The sequence below is a fragment of the Meleagris gallopavo genome, chromosome 7, assembly GCF_905368555.1.
Source record: "Meleagris gallopavo chromosome 7, MGAL_WU_HG_1.1, whole genome shotgun sequence".
Classification (NCBI taxonomy): Eukaryota; Metazoa; Chordata; class Aves; order Galliformes; family Phasianidae; genus Meleagris; species Meleagris gallopavo.
The window spans coordinates 8,353,815-8,376,116 of NC_139410.1; the positions used below are offsets into that span (position 1 = coordinate 8,353,815).

Consider the following 22,302-nt stretch of genomic DNA (forward strand, 5'->3'; position numbering starts at 1 on the left):
AGGATGTGGAAGAAAGGGGTAAGGCTGTGGGACACACACTGGGTGCCCATGCTTGGAGGCAGCCACATGGGGTGCAGCAGGCACTACCCCACAGCAGGGAGCAGGGGGGACACGTGGCTGGGCCCTTCTGACACTGCATGGGGATCTCCACCCCTGGAGGTCCTTGCCCCATCCCCCACCTCCTTTTATCTAGCGTGAGCCCTGCTCAATGTGAGCCATGCTGATTGCATGGCTTTGGTTCACAGCCCTGCTGAGCCACAGCTATCGGCACTATCCTGCCTCTCCGCACCAACAGGAAGGGTATGGGTGGGCTCCTGATGCTCCCTCTTCTCAGGATCAGCTCATTCCCACATACATGGAAGGTAATATGCTCGGCCAAGCTCTCGCGTTTGCCAGATTTCCTCTTTGCTGGAATATCTGGGTTTCCAATTATCCCCACTCCCTGTTTCAGCTCCTTGGGCCCTACCCAAACGCCCACCTTCATGGCTCTGCGTGTTTCAGCTCTGGAAGCATCTGGGGGATGCCTTTTGCAGACAGGGGTGAGATGCTGATACCTTGTGTGTTACTGGATGCTCGCTGCTCAGACTGCCCCATGGAGAACAACCCAGGAAACCCACCCCACGTCCCACACAGGTACAGGCCCCAGGGTGTCTATGGAGGAATTTATGACCCTTGCTTCTTCCCATGGGAAGAATGCAAAGCCTCCAGCAGGGTTCACTGTGCTGCCTCATCCTCAGGCTGAAACCCAGCATGGGGGATTGAACCCCAACAAACAGCACAGGAAAGGGCTGCAGGTGGGCGCAGGCAGGACATCCTGCTACTCGTGGTGTTCTGCTCTCTTTGCATTGCTTTAGCCTTTGTTTTCCTGCATGGCCGCTTGCCAAATATTGCACTTTGCCTCCTTGCTCCTCATTGCCCGACAGCCCCTGCTGCTCCCCAGCCTCCAAACACAGCCCCCCAGGAGGAGCCTGGCGGCACCAGGACCAGGACACCCGCCCGCTTCTCCCACACAGGCTGCGTTGCACAGCAGCACTGCTCAAGCAGCTGTCTCTCAGCAGTGCTGGCAGCCATGGTTCACGGGGTCTGCAGGCGCCAGCACACGGGCCATGGCTGCTGGGGACATTGGCAGCCTGGGACACACTGCCACTCACAGTCACTGCGCAGGAGGGGGAGGCGGAGGCAGGCCAAGCGTGTCGGAGCACTGCTGGAGATATTGGTATTTCCAAACCCCCCTTCTCCATTGAAAGGAGGGGGAAACAGCCTCGTCATCCCACAGGGTTGCCAGGGTGACACTTGTTGGCTGCTGTGCTATCCCAGCCATGGAGCTGCTGAGGGCAGTGCGCTGGGATTCAGCACAGCCCCTCCGTCCAGATGATGCACTGGGGTGCCCATGGTGAGGCCACCCAGAGGCACAGGGTGTGAGTGGACAGTGGGGCTCTGGAGGAGCTGTGTGGAGAGAAGAAATGCCAAAACTTTGCTGGAGCCTGAAGCCTGTGGGGCAGGAGGGCCTTTGGGCTGGGGCACCACTGCCATGGGAGCGCTGCTGGTTTCCATTTGGTTGGCTTTTGAAAGAGTTGCCTCCCTGGCAGCTTCTCCCCTGGTGGGCAGCGCTTGTTTGCTTGGGAAAAGATGAGCCTCATTATCTGTCCTCTGTGGCTCTCCAACTTGAAAGCGCAGCAGGAGGACGTTTTATGGTGGGAAACTTCCCTGATGACAGCCAGGATGATGCAAGGAGGGCTGTGCGGGGGGGATGGTGACCTACTGGCAGCATGGGGAGGGAGGAAGGCAGCCAAAGGGTGATGGTGGGCTTCAGCCTGTCCCAGTCACTCAAATCAGTTGCTGTTTTCAAGGCTTTCCAAGCACCATCCAGGCTCAATGCCTTCTGCAACCCCAAAAGCCTCATGCACAATGGCAGCCCAGGGGTTGGGCTCGGGGCTGCCACGTGTTGCTTTTGCACAGCTCAGGTGCAGCACAGTGCAGCCTCCACCTGGCAGAAAGGCATCCAGGCTGGAAAGGGGAAAGGTAAGAGCCCTGGCCACGCGGGATCACCTAAACAAAAGGCAGCTCCGGACTCAGACTCTTGCCCCCGTTGTGAGTTTTGCTTTGTGTATTATTTCACCTAGCTCAGACACTGCCTTTGCCATCAGTCCTGGATCCCCTGGAAGTTTCCAGGCTCGCGTTCCTGAAGCATGCTGCCGCGGGGCACCAAAGTGCCGCACAGGACAAAGCGAGGTGTGGCACTTCTTTTTTTTTTCTTTTTTTTGTGCGGGGCTGCAGAGAGAAGAAATAGGAGCACCGGAGCACGTCGAGGATGCTCGGGGACAACCGAGCCGCAACCCCTCCGCCCACCGCGGCCCTCGCAGCCCGGTACCGGGGGCTAGAGGCGGGCAGAGCCCTCCACGGCTCCGCCCCCCCCCCCCCGCTCCACCCCCCTCCGGGCCGGGCCGAGCCGCGAGGTGCCGCGCGGAGCCCTGCATAGCCGGCAGCGGCGGGCACCATGCGCCCGGGGTGAGCGGCGGGGCCGGGGGAGCGGGGCCGGCGACGGGGTCGAGGCTGACAGCGTGCTCTGTGCTTCTTTCTCCTCCCGCAGGTATGCCCCGCGGAGGCTGCTGCTCGGGTTCTTTGTGCTGCTGCTGCTCACCGCCTCCTCCCAGGAACCCGGTAACGTGCGCGGGGCGAGAGGGGAGGGATGGGGGTCCCGGAGCCGTGCCCGTGGGGTGCTCTGCGAGCGCGGCCACCCGTGTGAACGGTTGGGTGGACGGGTGGGTAGATGGAGCTGCGTCCCCGTGCGCCCCATCCGCTGCTCCGTCTGATGGGCGAGCGGCTGGAGGGAGCGACGCGAGGCCGTGGGGCAGGCGGGCCGGCGTTGCCCAGGAGTAGGATTCAGTGATTCTGATGGGCCCTTTCCGTTTCGGGAAGTCCTGTGATTCTGTGGTTCCGTGCCCCGGAGCAGCCGTGTGCCGGAGGTGCCCAATCCGCGGGTCCTCGCTGTGGCAGCGCTGGGAGACGTGCGGTGCCCCAAGGCGCCGTGAGAGATCCCTCTGCCCTACGGGGAACAGCTGCTCTGCCCCGCGGGCTGCGCACGCCCTCGAAGACGCAGAATGAGGGTCAGTTTTCCAAGCCTTCCCTCCCCACAAGGCATGAGCCGGTATAATACTCTCGGGGAGGCTTGGCTTGCCCGCAGCCTGTTTGCGGAGCGGCCGAGCGCTGTGGGCGCTGACCCACAACTGGTGAGGGCGGCTGTCTGTGTCCCACACGGAGCGCTCCCACCTCTCTGCAGGTCGGGAGGTTCGGCTGCTGCCCTTCCTTCATCCCCCCGCCAGCTTGGGTGCTTGTGGGAGGCTGCTCAGGTACGGACGAGCTGGGAGTCAGCAGTGAAATCTGTGAATTATTTACGGGAGTGAGGCTTTATGCCATCTAGGTACAGCTTTTGGCTCGGTGCAGCCAGCAGGAGGGATGCCTGGCACTGCTGGAGCCCATCCGGGAGCATGGGGAGAGGTTTTCCAGGCGCCTCAGACTGGGCTCGTGACACTGCTGTCTGGGCCATGGGTCTCCAGGGATCTCAGTAACAAAGATGTCTCCAGAGGGAGAAAATTATTCCCATGAAAAATCCCGAATTGGCTATTTTAGGTCCCTGGAGAGTGTCCAGTGCAGCCAAGCTGCAGGGCTGGGCCCTGCTCTAAGGGCGGTTATTTGGAGCAGAAATGGCTCTTCTTGTCCTTCCCATCCTAGCTCCAGGTGACGAAACTGTACCTGACCCAGGGCCGTGTCCCCACTGCCCTCGAGGTCCCCCCACTTTGTCCAGACTCGGTAGGCACAGCAGCAGGGCTGGCAGGGAAATGCCCGTCTCGTCCCACTGACTTGGCCAGCTCCCAGTGGCAGGCTGTGAATCGGGTTTTAAAGAATTTGAACGTGTCTCAATGTGGCTTTTTTTTTCTTCTTCTTTTTTTTTTTTTTTTTTTTTTTCCTTTTTTGTTCCCCTTGGTTCAGTGTCCAAGGTCTGCAGGGCCTGTTCTGCCAGCTCTTATTTGTGATGGGCTCCTCGGGAATGTTTGCTCTGAAGGCCATCCTGGCGAGGAGATAACCTTTCTGTTTATCTGCCTTTCTTGCAAATTTGGGAGCTGAGCTGCCTGGAACTGGTTGTTTTTTTTTTTCCCCTGGAGATCCTTCAGAGTGGCATGGAGCAGGAGGTCAGGTCAGGGATGCTGCTGGGATGCCACTGCATGTCCTGAGAACGCAGGGAAATTGGGGCAGTGCAGTATGTTGGGTTTCTCTTCATTATTGTTGGAGCTGTGATGAGTAGCTTCCATCCCATTTTTGGGGCTCCTAACTCTGAAGCTGCCTTGGGCAGCCTGATCTGGTAGAGGGCAACCAGCCCTCAGCATGGGATTGGAACTGGGTGGGCTTTAGGTCTGTTCCAACGTAACCATTCTGTGATTCTATGCTGGGCCAGAACACTGAGGTCAAGCTGGTGGTGGTAGGAAGCAGACAACACCTGGACAGTTGTGATGTCTCTTGTGCTGCTGAATGCAGCAAGTGCCAGAGTGACATGCTACTGGCAGCTCATGCTCTGTGTATTTCCGTCCTCTCTGGCTCGTTGGCCTCCATGGCTCGGGTGCCTTGCAAGCATGAGCCCTCAGAAATGAAGCAGGTGCCGTGTGAAGAGATTTATGGCCTGTGACATAACTGCTTTGGCATAGGCTTGTGGGGATTTCTGAAAGGTGGATCTGTGCTTTCGCAAACATTGTTTTAGGAATTTCTCCTGACAAGGAGAAGGGCTGGGTGAGGAGGAGAAGGGCTGGTGCCACAGGTGGCACCAGCAGGTGCTGCTTTAGGTTAGGAAGAGCTCTACATTGTGCATCCCAACTGCTGCCCATGAGCAGAAGTGCCTCGGTGTTGCCCATCTGCTGGCTGGCCAAGGACAGGGACCACGTGTCCCTCATGTCACCACCCAGCCCCTGCCCAGGCTGCTGGCAGAGCTCTGCGGAGTGGCTGCCAGCCTTCATGGCCCTGCAGTGCATTCTGCTGTGGGGCTGGGAACTCAATGTAAAAAGAGATGAGTAGTGTTGCACTCCCAGGCGGCGCTTGTCTTCCCTTCCCTTTCAGCAAGTGACCTGATCCTGACTTTCTCCGTGGTCTTGCGGCTCTGGGCTGGACTCAATCCATCTGCAGCATCCTGCAGCCCTGCTGGATCTCAGATATATGCGGGGGAACAGGAGCTGAGCCTTCCTGGATGCATGGGGCCATGGCACAGGCCCTTGGCACAGTGGCTGCTGGCATGAGCACTGCCAAGTCCTGGGGCAGTGCTGTTTGTGCCCTGGAGAGCAGCCGCTCTTTGGCAACTCTTGTTATTTATTTTGGTCCGCAGCTGCAAGAACCTCCCTTACAGTGTTTATTTCGTTACGATGTAGGCACTGCTGAAATAGTGAGCCTGAACACTCAGAGAGGACAGGCACTCGGGAACAGCCCTGCAAGGGCTATTGCCAGGCACTAAAACAACAAACAAAAACCAAAAGTAGGCACCTACTGCTGGGAAACAGTTCTCTTCTGTGGTATGCCATGGTATTCGGGATGATGCTCTGAGCCCCTACATGACGGCCTGACCGAGCGCGTTGCATCTTGTCCAAAAGCCAAGAGCTTCCCCAGTACAGAATGAGTTCTGGCATAAGCCACTAAGTTCAAAGTGCTGAAGGATTAAGCATCTAGGATTAAGCATCGGATGCGAATCAGCAGCCCAGAGGTATGGGATTAATAAAGCATTTTAATGATCTTCCAGAGTATCGAGTGGCATTTGAGGAAGATGCCCTTCCAAGAGCATCTCTTGGCTGCAGGCAGCCCTCAGGCAGCGGGGGGCAAACCCAGCTCTGCCCTGCACCCCTTTGGTCTGTGGGGTGCTTGCTGTGCGGATGTAGGAAGGTGTGTGGTAGCACTGTGTTTTTTTGGCTCTCAGCGTAGGGCTTGATTGACCCACAGTATTTCTTGCCAGAATGTAATTGAGTCAGGGACCTAAGTGGGATTAGGAACTGGTTTGGACATTTACGTGGTTATTGGGAGCTTTCGGAACTGTGTCCGCGTGGGCTGGGAGCACGGAGGGGAAATGTCAGAGCAGGGGAGTCTGGGAGAGGACTGAGGGCAGCAATGGGGCTCTCAGAGAGCAACATCTGCTCTGTGACATCCCGTTTGCACTTAAAAAGGTTGCTCTGTTGGAATTTTTATTGCTTTTTTTGGCATCGCATCCCGGCCCCTTTTAGATGGAAATTTGTCATTAGTGACTTTTATTGTATTTTTGTTACATTCCCAAGCTCAATCTGCTAGTTTCTTCCTCCCAAGCCCTGGGACTGGAAGATGGGGCTGCTCCCCTGGCCCTGTCGCTAGGCTGTGGGAGGGGGGGAAGCAGCAGAGCACCTGAGGGCAGCCACAGCAATCTCCCATCATCATTCTGTCTGCCAGCCCAGATGCCCTTGAAGCCGTCTCCAGTTTTACAATCCATAAGTGAGCCACCTGCCTCCCCTCCAGTAAACACTGCAGTTAAACAGATTATTTTTTTTCCACCTCCCTCATTAGGCTGTAACTTAATTGAGTCGGGGATTGTTGACTTTTGGATAAGGGGCACCTTTTTGATAACCCCAGATAAGGAACTGACGGCATCCCTGGCACAGGGCTCAGTGGCTCTGGAGACCTATTGGGAGGCAGCAGGGAGGGATGGGTGCTCTGGGGGAGCCCAGGTCTCACCAGGAGGACCATCCAGTGCTCCCTCCTTGGGCACAGCAGCAGAAGGGAAAATGCACTGCTGGCTTTGGATTTCACCCTGGGCATTTGGAGGAGAAAAGCCCCACTGTGCAACATCTCAAGCCCACGGAGGGGTATCAGCTGTGGGCTACAGCGCTGCCACCCCCATGAGATAAGCTCAAAGGTGCCATTGTCAGCCTGGCGTGACAGTGTAACCAGAGGCTGCAAGAGGAGGATGGGATCTGCACAGACTCCTGGAGGAGGTTTCCAAGCAGGGCACCATGCGATAAGATGGTGCTGTGTAGCAAATTCCTGCATCTCTGGCTATGGAGATGACAGAAGGGAGCCAAGGCACTGTTCTCTGCAGCTCTCTGCCTTCCCGGAGAGAGTGGGTTGTTTCCCTCTCTGATGCCTGTCCAGCACCTGGTGTCACCAGGATGAAAATGGCTCTATTCCCTGCTGGCTCACCACAGCTCCACAGTTCTGGTCCAGTGCTGGAGCCAAAGGACATGAGATAGTGGCTACAAGTTGCATCAGGGGAGGTTCAGGTTGGATATTAGGAAGAATTTCATCTCAGAGTGAGTGTTAATGCATTGGCACAGGCTGTGCAGGAAGGTGGTTGAGTCCTGGTCTCTGGAGGTGTCCAAGAACTGTGGGTATGTGGCTCTGAGGGATGTGGTCAGTCAGCATGGTGGGTCAGAGTCGATCTTAGTAGTCTTTTCCAACCTTTATGTTTCTATGATTCTATTTCAGAATGGAAACGTACCCCAAAATGCACTTTTATAGGTTGGAGGAGGGATATTTCTGAGCTGGTTTCTCTGCAAAAGTGAAGGTTCTTCTCTCATTCTTGGGCAAGAACGTAGCTGTGCTGGCAGGAAGACCTTGCTGTGAGTGGGCTTAGAGGGGATGGTTGGAGTAGATGATCTTAGAGGTCTGTCTTAACATGAATCGTTTTATGTGTCTATGACTATGCTCTGCACCTGCAGCAGCTGGCTGGCAGCGGGGAGCCTTATTTCCTTCTGCACTGGGACCAGAGCCATCCTCCTGGGGACCTTCTGGCCACCCTGCCACACCTGATGACCACTCCACAGGACTCAGTGGCCACCAGCTCCTATGGCAGCTGGCCATGGGGAGCAGCGCTCCATCGCCTTTTTGCTGCCTCGGCTCAACCTAAAGAGTTAACGTACGTGTTTGCAAGGGGCCCCGCAGCCTCCAGCCCCCAGAGGCAGTGCTGGAGGTAATAATCTTCTTTCGGCTCTTTTTTTTTTTTTTCCCTTTCCCCTGCTAATTGTGGCGCTGACATGTCCCTTCCATGAAAGGCCCTTTTGTCACCGGTTGCTTGGCAGGCCCATGCCTAGCAGTGGGCTTCAGGTAGCTCGCTTGGCACAGCAGCATCCCTCTGCCCTGCTCCAACTTCTGGGGGCTGCACAAAGCCCCCTTTTTCCTTTCCTCCAAGAAAAGTGCCAGGGGCCCAATTCTTGCCTGGGTGCTACCTAGAGGGAGAGGTCAGCCAGTCTAGACACTAATCCGCCCCGCGCTGTATTTCTGCTGCCTCGAGTGTCCTAGCAACAGGGCTTGGAAGCAGCGGACAGAGGATGTTTGCTGTATGGTGGGGCAACCAGCAGGGTCTGTCCAAGTACCCTATAGCTGGGGACAGACTGACACCTAGCCTCAAGGCTGGCTGTGGCCATCTCTTTTGGGGAATTCCCATCTCCAGGCAGCTAAACAGGCTGAGACGAAGCTTTGTGCTCAGGACCCTCCCACACTGATTATCGGCCAATAACAATGTCCCCTTGCAATCTGCTGTGTGCTACCTTTCCTTCGCCGTGGCCCCCTTCCGGGCTTTCTCCTGCCCTGTGGTCTCCCGGCCTTTGTCCTGCTGCCAGTTCCCGTTGCTTGCAGCACATCCCAGCACCACCTCTACGGTGTGTTGGGCTCTGTGCCAGCAGCACTGGGTGCTCCCCACTGCTGGGCTGGGAGCTTAGCGGGCACGCTGCATCTTGCATGGAGTCCTGCAGCCAGTTCCTGCTGCTGGTGTTGTGTTTTGTTTTTTTTCTTTCCTCCTTTTTTTTGTTTTTGTTTTTTTGTTTGTTTGTTTTTGTTTCCCCTCCCCTTTCTCTTTTCAGCTCTAGCAGCACCAAGCTCTCGCTGGGGAATTGCTAATTCAGTGCCCTTTGTCTGCTGCCCAGCAGCAGCCAGGAGGGGAGGTTTGGGATTTGCTGAGGGGGGTGGGTTTGGGATTTGCTCAGAGGTTTGGGATTTGCTTGGAAGTTTGGGATTTGCTTGCTCCATGTGGAATACCTCATCCTGCCCTGCTAGGAGCAGCCACGTGGCTGTGGGCATGAGGGATGCTGTGGTGCTGAAGGTGGTTTTGTGGAGTCTTAAGAGTGGTTTATTTTCTTAAGGATGCTTTCCTTAGGGGAAAAAAAAAATCCCATAAACTCAGAAAATAAAACAAAAAAAAAGCTAAAACAGTGGAAAAAAAACAGTGAAATGTAGTGGTGATGCTGCAAGGGAGGGGGGGAAAAAACGTTGCTGTGTTGATTTATGGGGCTTTTTTCACAGGTCACTGCTAGCGTTTGTGGAGTTGGCCTTGCTGCAGGAAAAACTGGTTTTCAGCATTCCCATTAGGAAGAAACTTGAGTGGTTGTATAATTAAAATGCAGAAGAAAGAATCCTGGAGCAGCTGCTTGTGGTGGTTGGGGCGCGCAGCCGCCTCCCGCATTTGCCCTCTGCTTGCTCCGTGCTGGAGTTCACAATGGGAAAATGCCACATCCCTCTGCTTGCCTTATTGCTGCTCTCCCATCCTTGCTCCCTGCAAAATCAAGCCCTGCAAATAGACTTTTAAAGCAGCACGGCATGGGATGCAGAGGGACATCTGTCCTACGCTGGGATGCACGGTGATGGTGCTGCAGATACCCCTGGCTGTGCTGGGGCACATTTTGGGATGAGGGGAAGGCGGTCCCCCAGTGCCATGCCCAGCCTGCAGGATGTCAGCCCCACACAGGGAAAATTGCCAGTTGTCAGCTGGACAATGGTGGCATTGTAGGGACAGAGCGGGGCAAAAGGGCCTCTGCTCCAGTGTAATGTTACTTTTCTATTTATGTTGCCATAGTCAGTGCTGAGAAATGGCCCTATTCTCTCTAATCCCCCACCTCCAGGCATGCCTGCTGGTTTGTGGTGTGGGGCTTTTTTGTGTTTTTAACCCTTTCCATGCATAAAGGCTCGCAGTGACGTACTTGCAGGAATGCCAGGCTGGAGCAACCACCAGTAAATTAGACCCACTGGATGCCATTCATCCTAATGCCTGTAAATGTTGGTTGACATCCTCAACAATTTCAATTAAGACCCTCTTGTAAGGCAGCAACCTTGACTGGCATCAGATTGCCACGAGACAGATGGATTTCAAGGCACTGAGCCCTGTGATGTGTGTGGCAGGGCAGGTTCAAGGGCAGGGTGATGCTGCTGAATGTCGCTCCCAGCATCTCGCTGCAGTGCTGGAGCCGTGCCAGGGCATGGTGTGGAGTGTGGTGACCCTGCACTGGGCTGGCAGCCCGGATGGGACAGGGATGTGCTGCTGAGGCGGGATGTCACAGCTTGGTGGGAACTTGTGAAAGATTGGGAAAAAGATGCCAAAGCCAACAGCACAGATGGGGTGTTGTACAAGGAGTGCAGAGAGGTGGAAGGAGCATGGAAGGGCACAGAGCCTTGTTAGGAGTGCCCTGAGGCTCGAGGCACACAGAGCCCTGAGTGTCAGGGTGTCAGTGTGGACACCAAGAGCAACTGAAGATGGTCTCTGGGGTTAGGAAAAGCCCTCCCCATGCCTTCTTTTTCCTCCACCTGGCTGAAAAGGGGATGCCTACGTTCTTTGCCCCAGGGTGAGACCTGGGTGCAGATATCCCAGGCAGGGTGGGCACGGTGCCCTTTGAGTGCCCTTTGGGTGCTTTGTGCTGGAGATGCACTTGCAGGAGTTTCCTTCTCCTCGTAACGCTGGAAGGCTTTGAGCCCTGGCCAGCCCCTACCCAGGCAGATCTTTCTTGGCAGCTTAGCATTGCTCTTTGCTTGAACGGCATCAAGTTGGCTCCCAAGCCTCTGCTTTCTGCAGAGCTCCTGTGCCCTGTATTTGCAGATGTCTGGATACAGCACTGGCTGCCCTGTCCACAGCAGAGCTGGGAACCAACACCCTCCCATCACCCCCATGCTCCCAGCTCCTCCCTAGGGGCTGCAGGAATTCCAGGAATGCAATTGTGATTTGGGAATTCCTGGGGGGGTCAGGCAGAGGAGCGCTCAATGCTGTGTACTCCCACTCAGAGGAGAAAGTGTGCCAGTGGTGGTAAAGTGTGGCACACCAGTACCAGGATGGAGGTGGCTTAGGGTGGGCTCTGCCTTTCCCCCCTCCAGGGAACGCTTAGTCTGCAGGGTGATGCATTGCCATGGGGGCAGAAAGGGGGCACATTCCTTCCCTCGCCTCCCGCTGCCTTATCGCCTGGCTGTCGGGCGGCCCCACAGTGACGGGAAGCAGAGCTGGTGCCCCCCGGCCTGCCCCCTGCCTGCAGACAAAGCCGGCTCTGCGGGATGTGCTGAGAAAAAGGGAGCTGCCAGCATGTTGCTGCCCTCCCATTGGGCTGGGTAATGAGTTACGAGGTCAACGCATGGTGCCTTTGCTGGGACCTGACCCGTCCTGTGCTGCTCCCGGAGGAAGCGGCTCTGTGGTATTTTTAGTCTCGCCAGGGAGGATAGAGGGGAGATTGCTTGGTGTCAGCTCTGCTGTGCCTGCTGCCATAGTCTGCATATTTCCCATGAGGACTGACAAAAACACTTCCTCAGTGAGTAGCCCCGATGCCTGGTGGGCATCAGTGACCCCGTGGCCAGAGTTGCAATGGGGACACGTGGGCCAGGCTTAGGGCACTTCGGTTCCAATGCTCGTCGAAGGTGTGTGGGAGTCCTGGGTTGGGTGTATCCCACTGCAGTGGTTCACCCAGGCTGTTTGTTATCCCCTGGATGATTTGATCACTCCCCCAGGCAGTCATGACATTTTAATGGTTTATCTTATCGAGGAATTTGCTGGGAGGAAGTTTCTGTCTCTCCATGAGTAAATGTTTAGGAACGCTGCTACGGTCCTGGGGTCTCAGCGGTGCTGTGTGTCTGCGGGTTGCATCCTCCCTGAGCCACCACCTGCATCACCAGCCTCAGCTGCTGCTGGCACATACAATGCCCTGCAACCATGCAGCGTGCTTTTCCCCTGCAAAAAGCACTGCCCTTTGCCAGGATTTGGAAGGCTGGGCTCATGTACGTTGCGTTTATGGACTGAATTTGTGTTTGGTGTTTGTCCAAAGATGGTGCAGGATCCCTGGGATAGGGACAGTGTGCAATGCTGGGGATATCTGTGTCCCTGTCCTGGGTGCAGCTGCTCAGCCACCTCTCTGCTGCTGCTCACTGCTGCCAGGCGCCTGTCCCACTGGCTGTCCCGCCGGCTGCATGGGAGGTCAGCAGGATGTAGCAATATCCTTAGGCCTCTTATGCGTGCGTCCTGATGAGTGCCTTTTAACTGTTATTTGTGCTTTCGGATAGGAAGAGATTAAAATCCCAAACATCGATAGGTTTTAAAGATACCATCTGCCTCTGACAGTTACTGGATTTTTTCTGCTCAGTGCTTGAATGCTCTGCCTGCAGCCTCTCTGCTGGCCTAGTGCTGAGGTTTTATCACTTCCCCAGCAGCACTCATGCAGGACAGTGCGCACAGACAGGGCAGCACCTCTGTGTACCTCTATTTCACACCAATGAGCTGCATATCCAGACCTGCTGTATGCGGTGCTTTGTCAGTGGGCAGCTGGCCCTACTGCTTGGCAGCTGTGATTTTTAGCAGCAGAAAACTCCCATAGCTCACTGCAGTTTCTCTTTGCCCCATGCCCGGGAGGCTCTGAGGTCCTGATGCCCATGCTGCTGGGAGCTTGCTGGGCTGTGGGCATGGGATGAGAGTCTTACTTCCAGGGTCGTGTCAGGGAGCTTGGGCTGCTGGTGGGCAGCAGCGCAATCATATGTTTGCTCCACTGCATTTTGTGCCTTTTGGAGCTGGGTGCTTTCTCATGCATTGCAGTAGGAGCCTTCTGATGTTACAGGGCTTTGCTTTCTGCTAGCAAATGATGGAGCTGTGCTTTGGAAAGACTGTGGGGCCTTGGTGTGCTCTCATGGGGTGTCTTTTGCATCCCTGGGCTGAGCCACGCAGGGGATGGCGGATGTATAGGGATGCCCTGGCAGCAGAACACTCTCCCTTGGTACACCAAACCCTTTCGCCATTGAGAAAAGAGGCCTGGGGGGCTGTTGCCTGAGCACCTCCACTGAGGCATTCCTAACACAAATTTGGTGTGTGCAGCAGGGAGGAAGGTGACTCCTCATCCTCCCCTAGGAGCAATCTGAGATGTCCTTCTGGTAGTCCAAGGGGTTGTGCTGCTGTAGGACAATCTGCGGGGCTTCTTGTGGGGAGCTGGGGGCAGAGGGTGGAGGGTGGAATTGGCTGGAGCTGGGGGTATCTTGAGCAAGAGCCAAAAGCAAGAGAGAAGGCAGGGAACTGCAGGTGATGGAGGAATCAGTTTGCTCTCCTTGTCTGGGCTTGCTCAGCTAAGTATGTTCAAGGGTTCCTGGCCTGGAAAAGAGAGGTCCTTGGTGGGCCAGTAACACCTAGAGGGAAGGGGCAGGGCCGTTGGGGTCTTACCCTGCCCCAGCTGAGCGCTCACGTCCTGCAGCTGGAGCTCTGCTGCGTGCTACGTCCCAGTGCAGTGCCCATGGGCACAGTAGCATCCCTCGGGGCCTCTCTGTGACCTCTACTTTGTGCAGTGCTCGGGCCTGGAGCTCCCTCTGCTGTCTGTCCATCCATCTGTTCATGCTGCTCACTGAGCTCTGGGTGGGGAGCCCTCAAGAATGAGCAGTGTGACCCCACAGGGACTGGCTAGTAGTCCCCAGCAGTCAGCTAGGTTTGTGGGATGGGCCTTCCTGAACGGAGCTTGTCCCCTTGGTAACACCATCCATCCCCCAAACTCTCCGTGCTAAGAGCTCAAAGCACCACACTGGGAGGCATTATGAGCCAGCCCCACGTGTGCAGTGCTGGCACAGCACAAGCAAATATTTCCCTGGCTAGGTCCACTGTCGCCTGTCACAACACCGTGCTCTTCCCACTGCTCTGGGGAGCAAGCAGCCAGCTTGCTGGAAACCCTTTGGCTTGGCGCCCTGCTCAAATGTGGTTATTTGTTAACCACGAGTGTGGAATATAGGTCTCAAACCAGGGCTCTCTGGCTTTTCTTTTCCTTACACCCCATGCATGGTGCACTCGTGATCTCTGCTTGCACTGCATCTGCGCATTCAGCCTGCCCTGCTCCTTGGAATGCTCCTGGTGGAGGCAAGGCAGCTTGCTGGGGCTTGTGGTGCTCCCACCCAGCATTCTACATCTCTGGGGGAAATGGCGCCTGTGTCCCCCTGTCCAGGGTGCATTCCTCTGCCCTGCTTGCACTCCATCAACAGCCCCTTTGTGGCAAAAATGAATCTCTCCATTGTCAGGGTGCCTAAAAGGGCCATTTCTCTGCATTGCTCAGCGTGGATACCGGGGCTCTTCCTTCCCCCTCCCCCCCATTGCCCTGGGCCCCTGCAAGGACTGCTGAGCCTGGGTTTCCACCCATCCTTCCCATGGGCGGCATGACTGGCAGCCCCCAGCCCTGACTCACCAGCGTGAGAAAGGGATTTGGGCTCTGTCCAGGAACAGCTTTGCTGTCCGTCCGTCCATCTGGACAGCCAGGAATGAGGCTGTCATGATTGTCCCCTACTCTCGGACCTGTTGGGGCTTTGTGTCCAGGATCTGTGGTCAGGGCTTCCCTGTGTCCTGAGTTTGGTCAGTTCTGGTGCGAAAAACAAGTCCCCTTTGTATCACTTCTGAAGTTATGCATTTGCTGAGGGAGGTGTGTGCAATTAGTGGTAGGACAAGGGAAATGGCTTTCAACAAAAATAGGGGAGGGTTATATGTTAGGAAGAAATTTTTCACTCAGAGGGCAGTGAGGTACTGGCACTGCTGCCCAGAGCTGTGGGTGCCCCATTCCTGGAGGTGCTCAAGGCCAGGCTGGATGGGGCCCTGGGCAGCCTGAGCTTATGGGGGCAGCCAGTCCATGGCACAGAGGTTGGAAATGGATGGGCTTTGTGATTCCTTCCAACCTAAGCCATGCTGTGATTCTATGGTTCTGTGATCACCCAAGACTTGTCCTCCGAACACTCGTGGGGTGGAGCGGCCCTGAGAAGCAGCACGGAGCCCTGTTGGGACATGACTGGGCAGGCTGACAGTAGCTGCAAGGAGCTGCTGAGCTGGGGATGCACATGGAAACCCAACCATAAAGGCAAAAAATGCATGACATTGGGTGTAGGCTGTGCTGTGTCAGGGGAAAGCTGTTCCACAAAGCACTCGTGAAACAACATCAGATTTGGGCAGGCATATTAGCGTGGCATTATTCCCGTGCCAGCCACCATTTTAGTGGGAAAATTCACACAAATCACACCAAAAAGCAGCGTGGGAAGCAGTGCATGGGGCTAATAGACATCTGAGCATTAGTTTCACACTTTTCCTGACTACCAGAGCCTTGCCATAAGGCTGTTTTAAAACAATCGCAAGCCTCATTGACCCTGTTTTACTTCTTTACAAATTGGAACAGCAGGAGAACCAGGAGGACTCTGTAGGGCTGTGGAGATGGTGAAGGGTCTGAGGGTGAGACGTGTGAGGAGTGGCTGACATCCCTTGGTTTGTTTGTTTAGCCTGGAGGAGGCTGAGGGGAGGCCTCGTGGCGGCCTGCAGCTCCTCACAGGGAAAGGAAGGGCAATGCTGGGCTCTGCTCTCTGGTGACAGTGGCAGGGCCTGAGGGAACAGCATGGAGCTGTGTGAGGTGGGGTGAAGAGAAGGCTGTGCCCCAGAGGGCAGTGGGCATGGAACAGCTTCCAGGGCTCCCGGAGTTCGGGGGACGTTGGGACACCAACCTCAGCCATAGGGGTTTGGTTTGGGAGGTGCTGTGTGGGGCCGGGAGTTGGACTGGGTGACCCTTGTGGGTCCCTTCCAACTTGGGATGTTCTATGGTTCTCATGGTCAGCGTGAGGTGTCATCATGACATTGAGGACCTGGGCTGTCCCTGCGTGGCTCCAGCATTGTGCTGCTTGCTGCAGGCTTTCGCAACTGGCTCCAGCAGAACCACAGCTCCAGGCTGCTGTTACTCACACGCCCTGGCTTGGAGGCATGCTGGCGCGTGGTGCTGGGGGCCCTGTCTGTGCTCCTCCAGCTCACTATCTGCTGACACCGCTCGCTCACCAGCCTACTGTAGCACCTGGAGGTTCTGGCCGTGAAACTGAGCAAGGAAAGGGTCTTGAAAGCACTTGCTGCTCTAGGAACTAGTTGCTTTTTCAGCCAGCAGAAATCTTGGAAGTGTTTTCTGGGTCATTTTCCCTTTCCTTCCTTTGGGGCAGAAGGAGTTAAGGCAGGAGCAGCACCAGCTGGCTAGTGTGAGCCAGGAACCCAGGGAGCTTGCACCGCTGGCTCTGCTCCTGGGCACTAAGGAGGCTCGAGTGGGTTGTGGCCCAGCAGTGTGCCCCTCAGGGGCCGTGCCTGCTGCAAGGAGGCTGGGAGAGGAGGGTTCGCGGCCGGCAGCGCGGCCACTCCTCCCAGCGCTCTGGTTTGAAGGCTGGGCGCTGGGGAGGAGAGAGCGATGCGAGCGCTGCGGGCTCCTCGCTGGGGCCGAGCTCCTGCCTCTGCCCCCGAGTCCCTCCGTTTGCAAAGCCGGGGGGCTCGCTTTCCCCTCCCCATGGCTCTGCTCCAGCTGGGGCTTTGGCTGCTGTTGGCTTCCTGCTGCTTCTCCTCCTCTGACGCACAGCTCCTTGACTGGATTTGGGGCAGCCCGAAAACCACGGGGACCCCCACGGCGCCCAGCACTGCAGAGATTTCACCCACCCTGAGCACACCTCTGAGCTCAGCAGCAGCAGGTGATGTGGCCACCACACAGCGATACTGGGAGCCCGGCACGGCAGCACCTACAAGACAGGAGAGCACTGAGAACATGGATGGCACCGAGCAGGGGGACGGGAGCACCGCGGGGATCGCGGTGCCGACCAGCACCGCACGGACTGCTGCTTCCCCTCGCAGTACACCACCCACCCGCAGCCCCACCGAGACTCCGCGGCCTCTGGGAACGGGGAACCCCAATACGACGGAGCTGCCTCAGCAGCAGGAGGGGAAAGGGGGTTCCCCGCAGAGGCCAGCAGCCGCTCGTCCAGGTAGAGCTCCTTTCCCTTTCCCATCAGGTGACATTGCCCACCACCCCACAGCGCAGCGACACGGAGCATCGCCCATGCCACGTGCTGCAGACCATGCTGGGACACGGGGCTGGGGACCCTGGGCCATCCCCCGGCCGTCCCCTGCCACTCCCAGTGCTGCAACACCGGGTGATGCAGACCCAAAGTGCAGCACCAACGGCGAGGGGCTGGCACTGCTTGGTGTCAGTGGGAACCAGAGCCCTTCTGTGCCCAAACTGAGGGCAGTGAGCGGTGTGGATTCTCCTCCTGCTGGTCCTCCTGAGTTCGATTTACTAACCTCCACTCTGCAAGTGGTTGGCGCGGGGCTTGCTCCCTCCTTCCCCAGACTGCTGCCAGCGGGAGGGCACTGCTTGCCCCTCCCGGCCCACCTGCCCTTCTGCTCCGTTCTGGGCACCAACCATGTCAGATTGCCGAATTATCTCAGCCACAGCAGCGAGGTGGAAATTCGGGCTGCTTTGCATGAGTGGGAGGGGCTGCTTGAGTCTCGGTGCCACCGCTACTTGGAGTGGTTCCTCTGCTTGCTCCTGGTCCCTGGGTGTAGTGCCTCAGTCCCCGTAACTCCCCCACCGTGCCAGGGCTTCTGTGAGGCCGTCAGAGACCTGTGCTGGATGCACTCGGCTGGTGGGCGCCTGCCTCTGCCCTGTGACTCTCTCCCCAAGGAGGACGAAGGGTATTCTTGTGTCTTTGTTAATGTGTCTTCAGGTAATGTGGATGGTGACCCTTGTTCATGTCTTCCTTCTGCATGTCTCACCAGCCAAAGCCTTCCAGTGCTCCAAGGGATGCTACTGCTTCATCTCTGTGAGAGACCCCTGGCCAAAAGCCTCTCTGCCCTGCCTCAGTTTTTGGGTTTTGGCTCCTTCTGCAAAAAGGAGCGTCCTTGTCCCATCCTCAGGTTGTCCCCACTGGTGTGGGATATGGAGCTCACCTTGGGGGCTTCAAGGTGACCCCAGGCTGCAGCTGGAGGGAGCCACAGGGCATCGCTCCCCAGCATGGGGCCAGGGCTGTGACCTCATATATGCACACCCACATGTCTGCTGCCCTGCCTTGGGGTTAATGATTTACCCACAGCTAATGTTTGATCCCCTTACTCAGAAAGCAGGAGAGGTGCTTGGTGCTTGACTATTGCCATGAAGTGCTTTTGAGCCCTGTGTGACTTAGCCAGCAGCTAAGGCCTCCTCGGCGGGGTGAGGAGCCAAGGGTGGCAGCTTGGGGACAGAAACACCCCCTGGAGCAGGGGGTGAAAGCCAGAATGGGAACTCCTACTGCTGACCTTTGCAGCTCCATTGAATGGGGCTGTGTTCTTGTACTGGACCCTGTGCCCTTAGGTGACATGGAGCAGACGAGTCTGGGGGACAAGGAAAGCGCAAATGGCCTTGTTGGCCCCCTGGGCTGTCAAAGCAGCTCTCTGTGGGATGCGACGGGAAGGGGAAGAGGCGGGGATGCAGAGCAGCCTTGAGCATCTCTGGAGCCCTTCCAATGGCAGCGGGAGCCAAAGCTCGGTCACCGTGGCCCCAGGCATCCCTGTGTGATTCTGTGCCAACGCCACCTGGAACTGCGATGGTGTCTATAGGAGAACTGTGTGGTCAGCTCTGGGAGTGCTGGCAATCCTCCACTGCAATCCCTGGGCTGCCCAGGAGTCTCTTTGGGACAGTTGGGGTTGGGATGTAGCCATGACTGGGAGATTCCCCTGCTGCCCGCTGCGCATGATCAGGAATATCGGCGAGGCGGGAGTCCCGCTGCGGGGGTGAGCGCACAATGTCGCATTGTAGTTGATGGCACTGGGATGTGAGTGCCGTGCTGCTGGCAGATTGACTATCCCCACCCAGCAGATGGGATCTGGATGTGTCTGTGGCCATCGTGGGCTTGCTCGCGTGTTGCAAGGTGCGAGCCTGTTTTCTTTGGGAAGCTTTCTTGTATCGTCACCCAATTCCTTCTCTGAGCCAGGGCACAAGTGGTGTGTTTGGAGAAGAAGGGGAACCCAGAGATGGTTGAAATACCAAGGGAAGCAGGACTGTGAATTGCATTGCTAACAAAAGCCTCTTTCAGTCTTCCCCCCCACCTAAAGCCTCAAGGCAGAGGACAGGCTGTCTGTATGAAGAATTGCAGAGATGGCTCCTACACCCCTGACTGCATGGACCCCTGCCTGCGTGGACCCCTGGGAGGAAGCTCTGATTTCCTCTTAGCATAAAGCTTTTCTGAATTTGGCTTCCTCCAAGCCAAGATAAGCACCATCCATGCTTCCCAGTGGTGTCTCTTGAGGACAGGGCTGCTGCACAGAGGGGCAGCTGGCGCAGCACTGCATGGTATGGCTCAGCGCAATGGGAGCTGTTTTGCCTTGTGCCTGCATGTGCTGTCATGTGTGGGACAACTCATGGTTGGCTGCCATCCACAGAACTAAGGTTGGAAGAGAGAAATATCCCCCTGCCTCTAGAATGAGGCATTTCTGATGTCCCTCTGGCAGGACCAGCTCTGGCATCCTGGCTTGGCAGCCACAAGAGCTTGGGATGCTCTGTGTGCTCAGATGCCCCCACGCTTTGGAATAGAAACCCAGGTATTTGTTTCTTCCTACCATTCCAAAGGACATATTTCCCTCCCAGGCTGGGCTGGGCTGGCTGATGTTTTTTTTTTAATATATATATTTGATTTTCTTTTTTAAAATACTCTGGAGGAGAAGGCCTTGCTTCAGAGCAGGGTGGGAGTTTCCAGGCTCCTGCGCACGCTACAATATACCTGGCTTGCGTTCGGCAGCAGGGAGGGAGGGGGGCACTGAATTGTTTCAGCTCCACATAGAGGCCCTTTGTGCCATCCTGACTGGCAGCAAGGAGCCCGATCCCATGCTGCAGTCCTTGGCTGTTTCGGGGACTCTAAAATGGGAACCTGCAGCTGGGAGTGGCTGTTGGATATCTTCTTGCTCCTGGGAAATCTGGAGTTAAAAATCACCGACGCACAGCACACTTGCTTACTCGCTCACATCAAGTTGGCACCGGCCCGAATGGTTGACATAGGAGAGGAGGAATCCAGCGCCCATTGTGTGGGCGATGAGGATGTGTGTGCTGCCAAAACAACAGGAGTTTGCATCCAGAGGGCTGGCTCACACGGCCAGATGTTCAGCTGTGCCTGGTAGGAGACTGTCCTGACCAGAACTCCCTGAAGTGCCTTGAGAAAATGAGCTGGGGCAGGAGACGAGCTCGAAATTGAGATCATCTGGGAAGCCGGCAGGGTGCATGTCAGTCCCAGCCGCTTTCCCAGGCAGTGCAAGGAGAGGACTGGGATAGTTCCCAGCCATGGTGACCCTAAGGGGACAGGGTGTTGCGAGACTGGTCACAACTTTGGAGCAGGCATGAATGTGCAAGGGCACAACACACAGCTGTACCTGTGAGATATCTCATTTTATTGGAGCTCTGGGATGCCACGCCACTCTTACTGGAGAGCCAGCAGCAGGGATTGGGATGTGTTTTGGGAGCTGCATCCTCGTTTTGCAGTTTGAGGAACACTGCTGTCTCATCTGGCTTGCGGCCCTGCTCCCCTGCACCCACTGCTCTGTTCCAGTGCATGTCCTGGTCCTTGAGTATGGTACTGTTCCATTATGTGGGTGTGCTTACCCGTACCCTAGCACCTTTTGACCAGGAGAAAGGTTGTCCATCCAGATCCAGCAGAGCAGCAGCCCATTGGAGACTTGAGACCTCTCTTGCCGTGTATAAAAATTCCTCTTGTTTTCTGAAGAAGGGCCCTCCTTCCCTCTGGGAAACTGCATCTGTCCAGGCAGTAGGGTTGGGAGCAGGGTTAGCTGCAGGGAAAAGCACTGAAATGTTCCTCTAGGGACGGTGAGTGTTGGGGTCACATCCACAAGATGAGAAAATGAAGTAGCTATTAATTGGCGCAGGCTCAAAATAGCCCGAAAGCTCACTGCTTGGTTCCCTTGTGGCTGGATGAGTCTTTTAGGTTCAGCAGCTGCGATGTGAAGCAGAGTCCCCAGCTGCCTCATGTCGCCAGACTGTGGAGCAGTGTCACTGGGGAGCAGTGGGTGGCCCTGGGCAGTGTCTCCAGAGGCCAGCAGAGGGACCTGCTGAAGTTGCATGCCCTTGCTGTGCTGTTTGTCACCATCCCCTCTCCCTTCTCTTTGCAGAGAACCTGAGCAGTGAGGTCAGCCTCCTGGAGCTGATTGGAGACCCGCCTCCAGAGGGAATCGTCAAAATCTACGGCCATGAAAACAGACCTGGCTATGTCTTTGGACCCAGTGCCAACACAGGCCAGGTGGCCCGGTACCACCTGCCCAGCCCCTTCTACCGAGACTTTTCTCTCCTCTTTCACATCCAGCCCACCACCCCACGGGCCGGTGTGCTCTTTGCCATTACAGACTCCACGCAGAGCATCATCTACGTGGGTGTTAAGCTCTCAGACCTGCAGATGGGCAAGCAGCAGATCATCTTCTACTACACTGAACCGGGCTCACAGAGCTCCTATGCAGCTGCCACCTTCACCGTGCCCACCCTGCTCAACCAATGGGCAAACTTTGCTATCAGCGTGGAGGAGGACGAAGTCATCCTCTACCTGGACTGCGAGGAGCACGAGCGGGTCCGCTTTGAGCGCTCCCCAGATGAGATGGAACTGGAGGAAGGTGCCGGGCTCTTTGTTGGTCAGGCTGGAGGGGCTGACCCAGATAAATACCAGGTAATGCCTTGGTCATCCCAACCAGCAGAGTCAGAGGAAGAGAGAGGCTGTAGGGATGTGTCACCAGCCCATTGGTTCAAAGAGATTGAACTGACCTCTTTGACAAGACAAACCAGAGAACACGCACTGTGTGTTTCACCTAGGCAAGAGGGATTGGCTTAAGTTGCCATCATGTTATGTTCTTGGGCATCCCCAAATCAAAGCTCTTAAGGCAGGAGGTGATGTGGTAGTGCTGTAGCATCTACCATGACCACCATTTCAGCAAATGCTCTCTTTGCACCCTTCTCCTTTGGTGCCTGCGAACTGGGCTGGTGAATTGTCTCTCTTAGCTGGAAAAAATGTTCAGGCTGGAGCATATCTTTGTTGGGCCTTATCTACAGGAAGACGGATGAGAGCTGGGAGGGAAGGTGATAGCTCAGTCCGTGGTTTGAGAATGGTTCATGTGTTAGATAAGATTTACTGAAAGTGTGGGGAATATGCAGCTGACATGGAAATCCCCCACTGTGAGGTTTCACTGCTCTGTGAGGTTTCATTTGGGTTGTGTGCTCTGCCCAACAATGGGACAGTGCTTCT

At 56.1% G+C, this 22,302-nt stretch overlaps 1 protein-coding gene across 7 annotated transcripts in view; it reads left to right on the top strand.

The window, feature by feature from the left end:
* The first annotated feature begins 2,296 nt into the window (after positions 1–2,296).
* The window catches only part of COL18A1 (collagen type XVIII alpha 1 chain), a 31,001-nt gene continuing 10,995 nt past the window's right edge, over positions 2,297–22,302 (top strand). For 2 of the 7 annotated variants that reach the window (XM_085228785.1, XM_085228784.1), the window contains exons 1-3: positions 2,297–2,367; positions 2,591–2,661; positions 21,185–21,729. In XM_085228785.1, the coding sequence (XP_085084911.1) occupies positions 2,312–2,367; positions 2,591–2,661; positions 21,185–21,729 (672 nt within the window). In that variant the 5' untranslated portion in view covers positions 2,297–2,311. The other 5 variants (XM_010713159.4, XM_085228781.1, XM_085228786.1 and 2 more) reach the window with 4 other exon arrangements.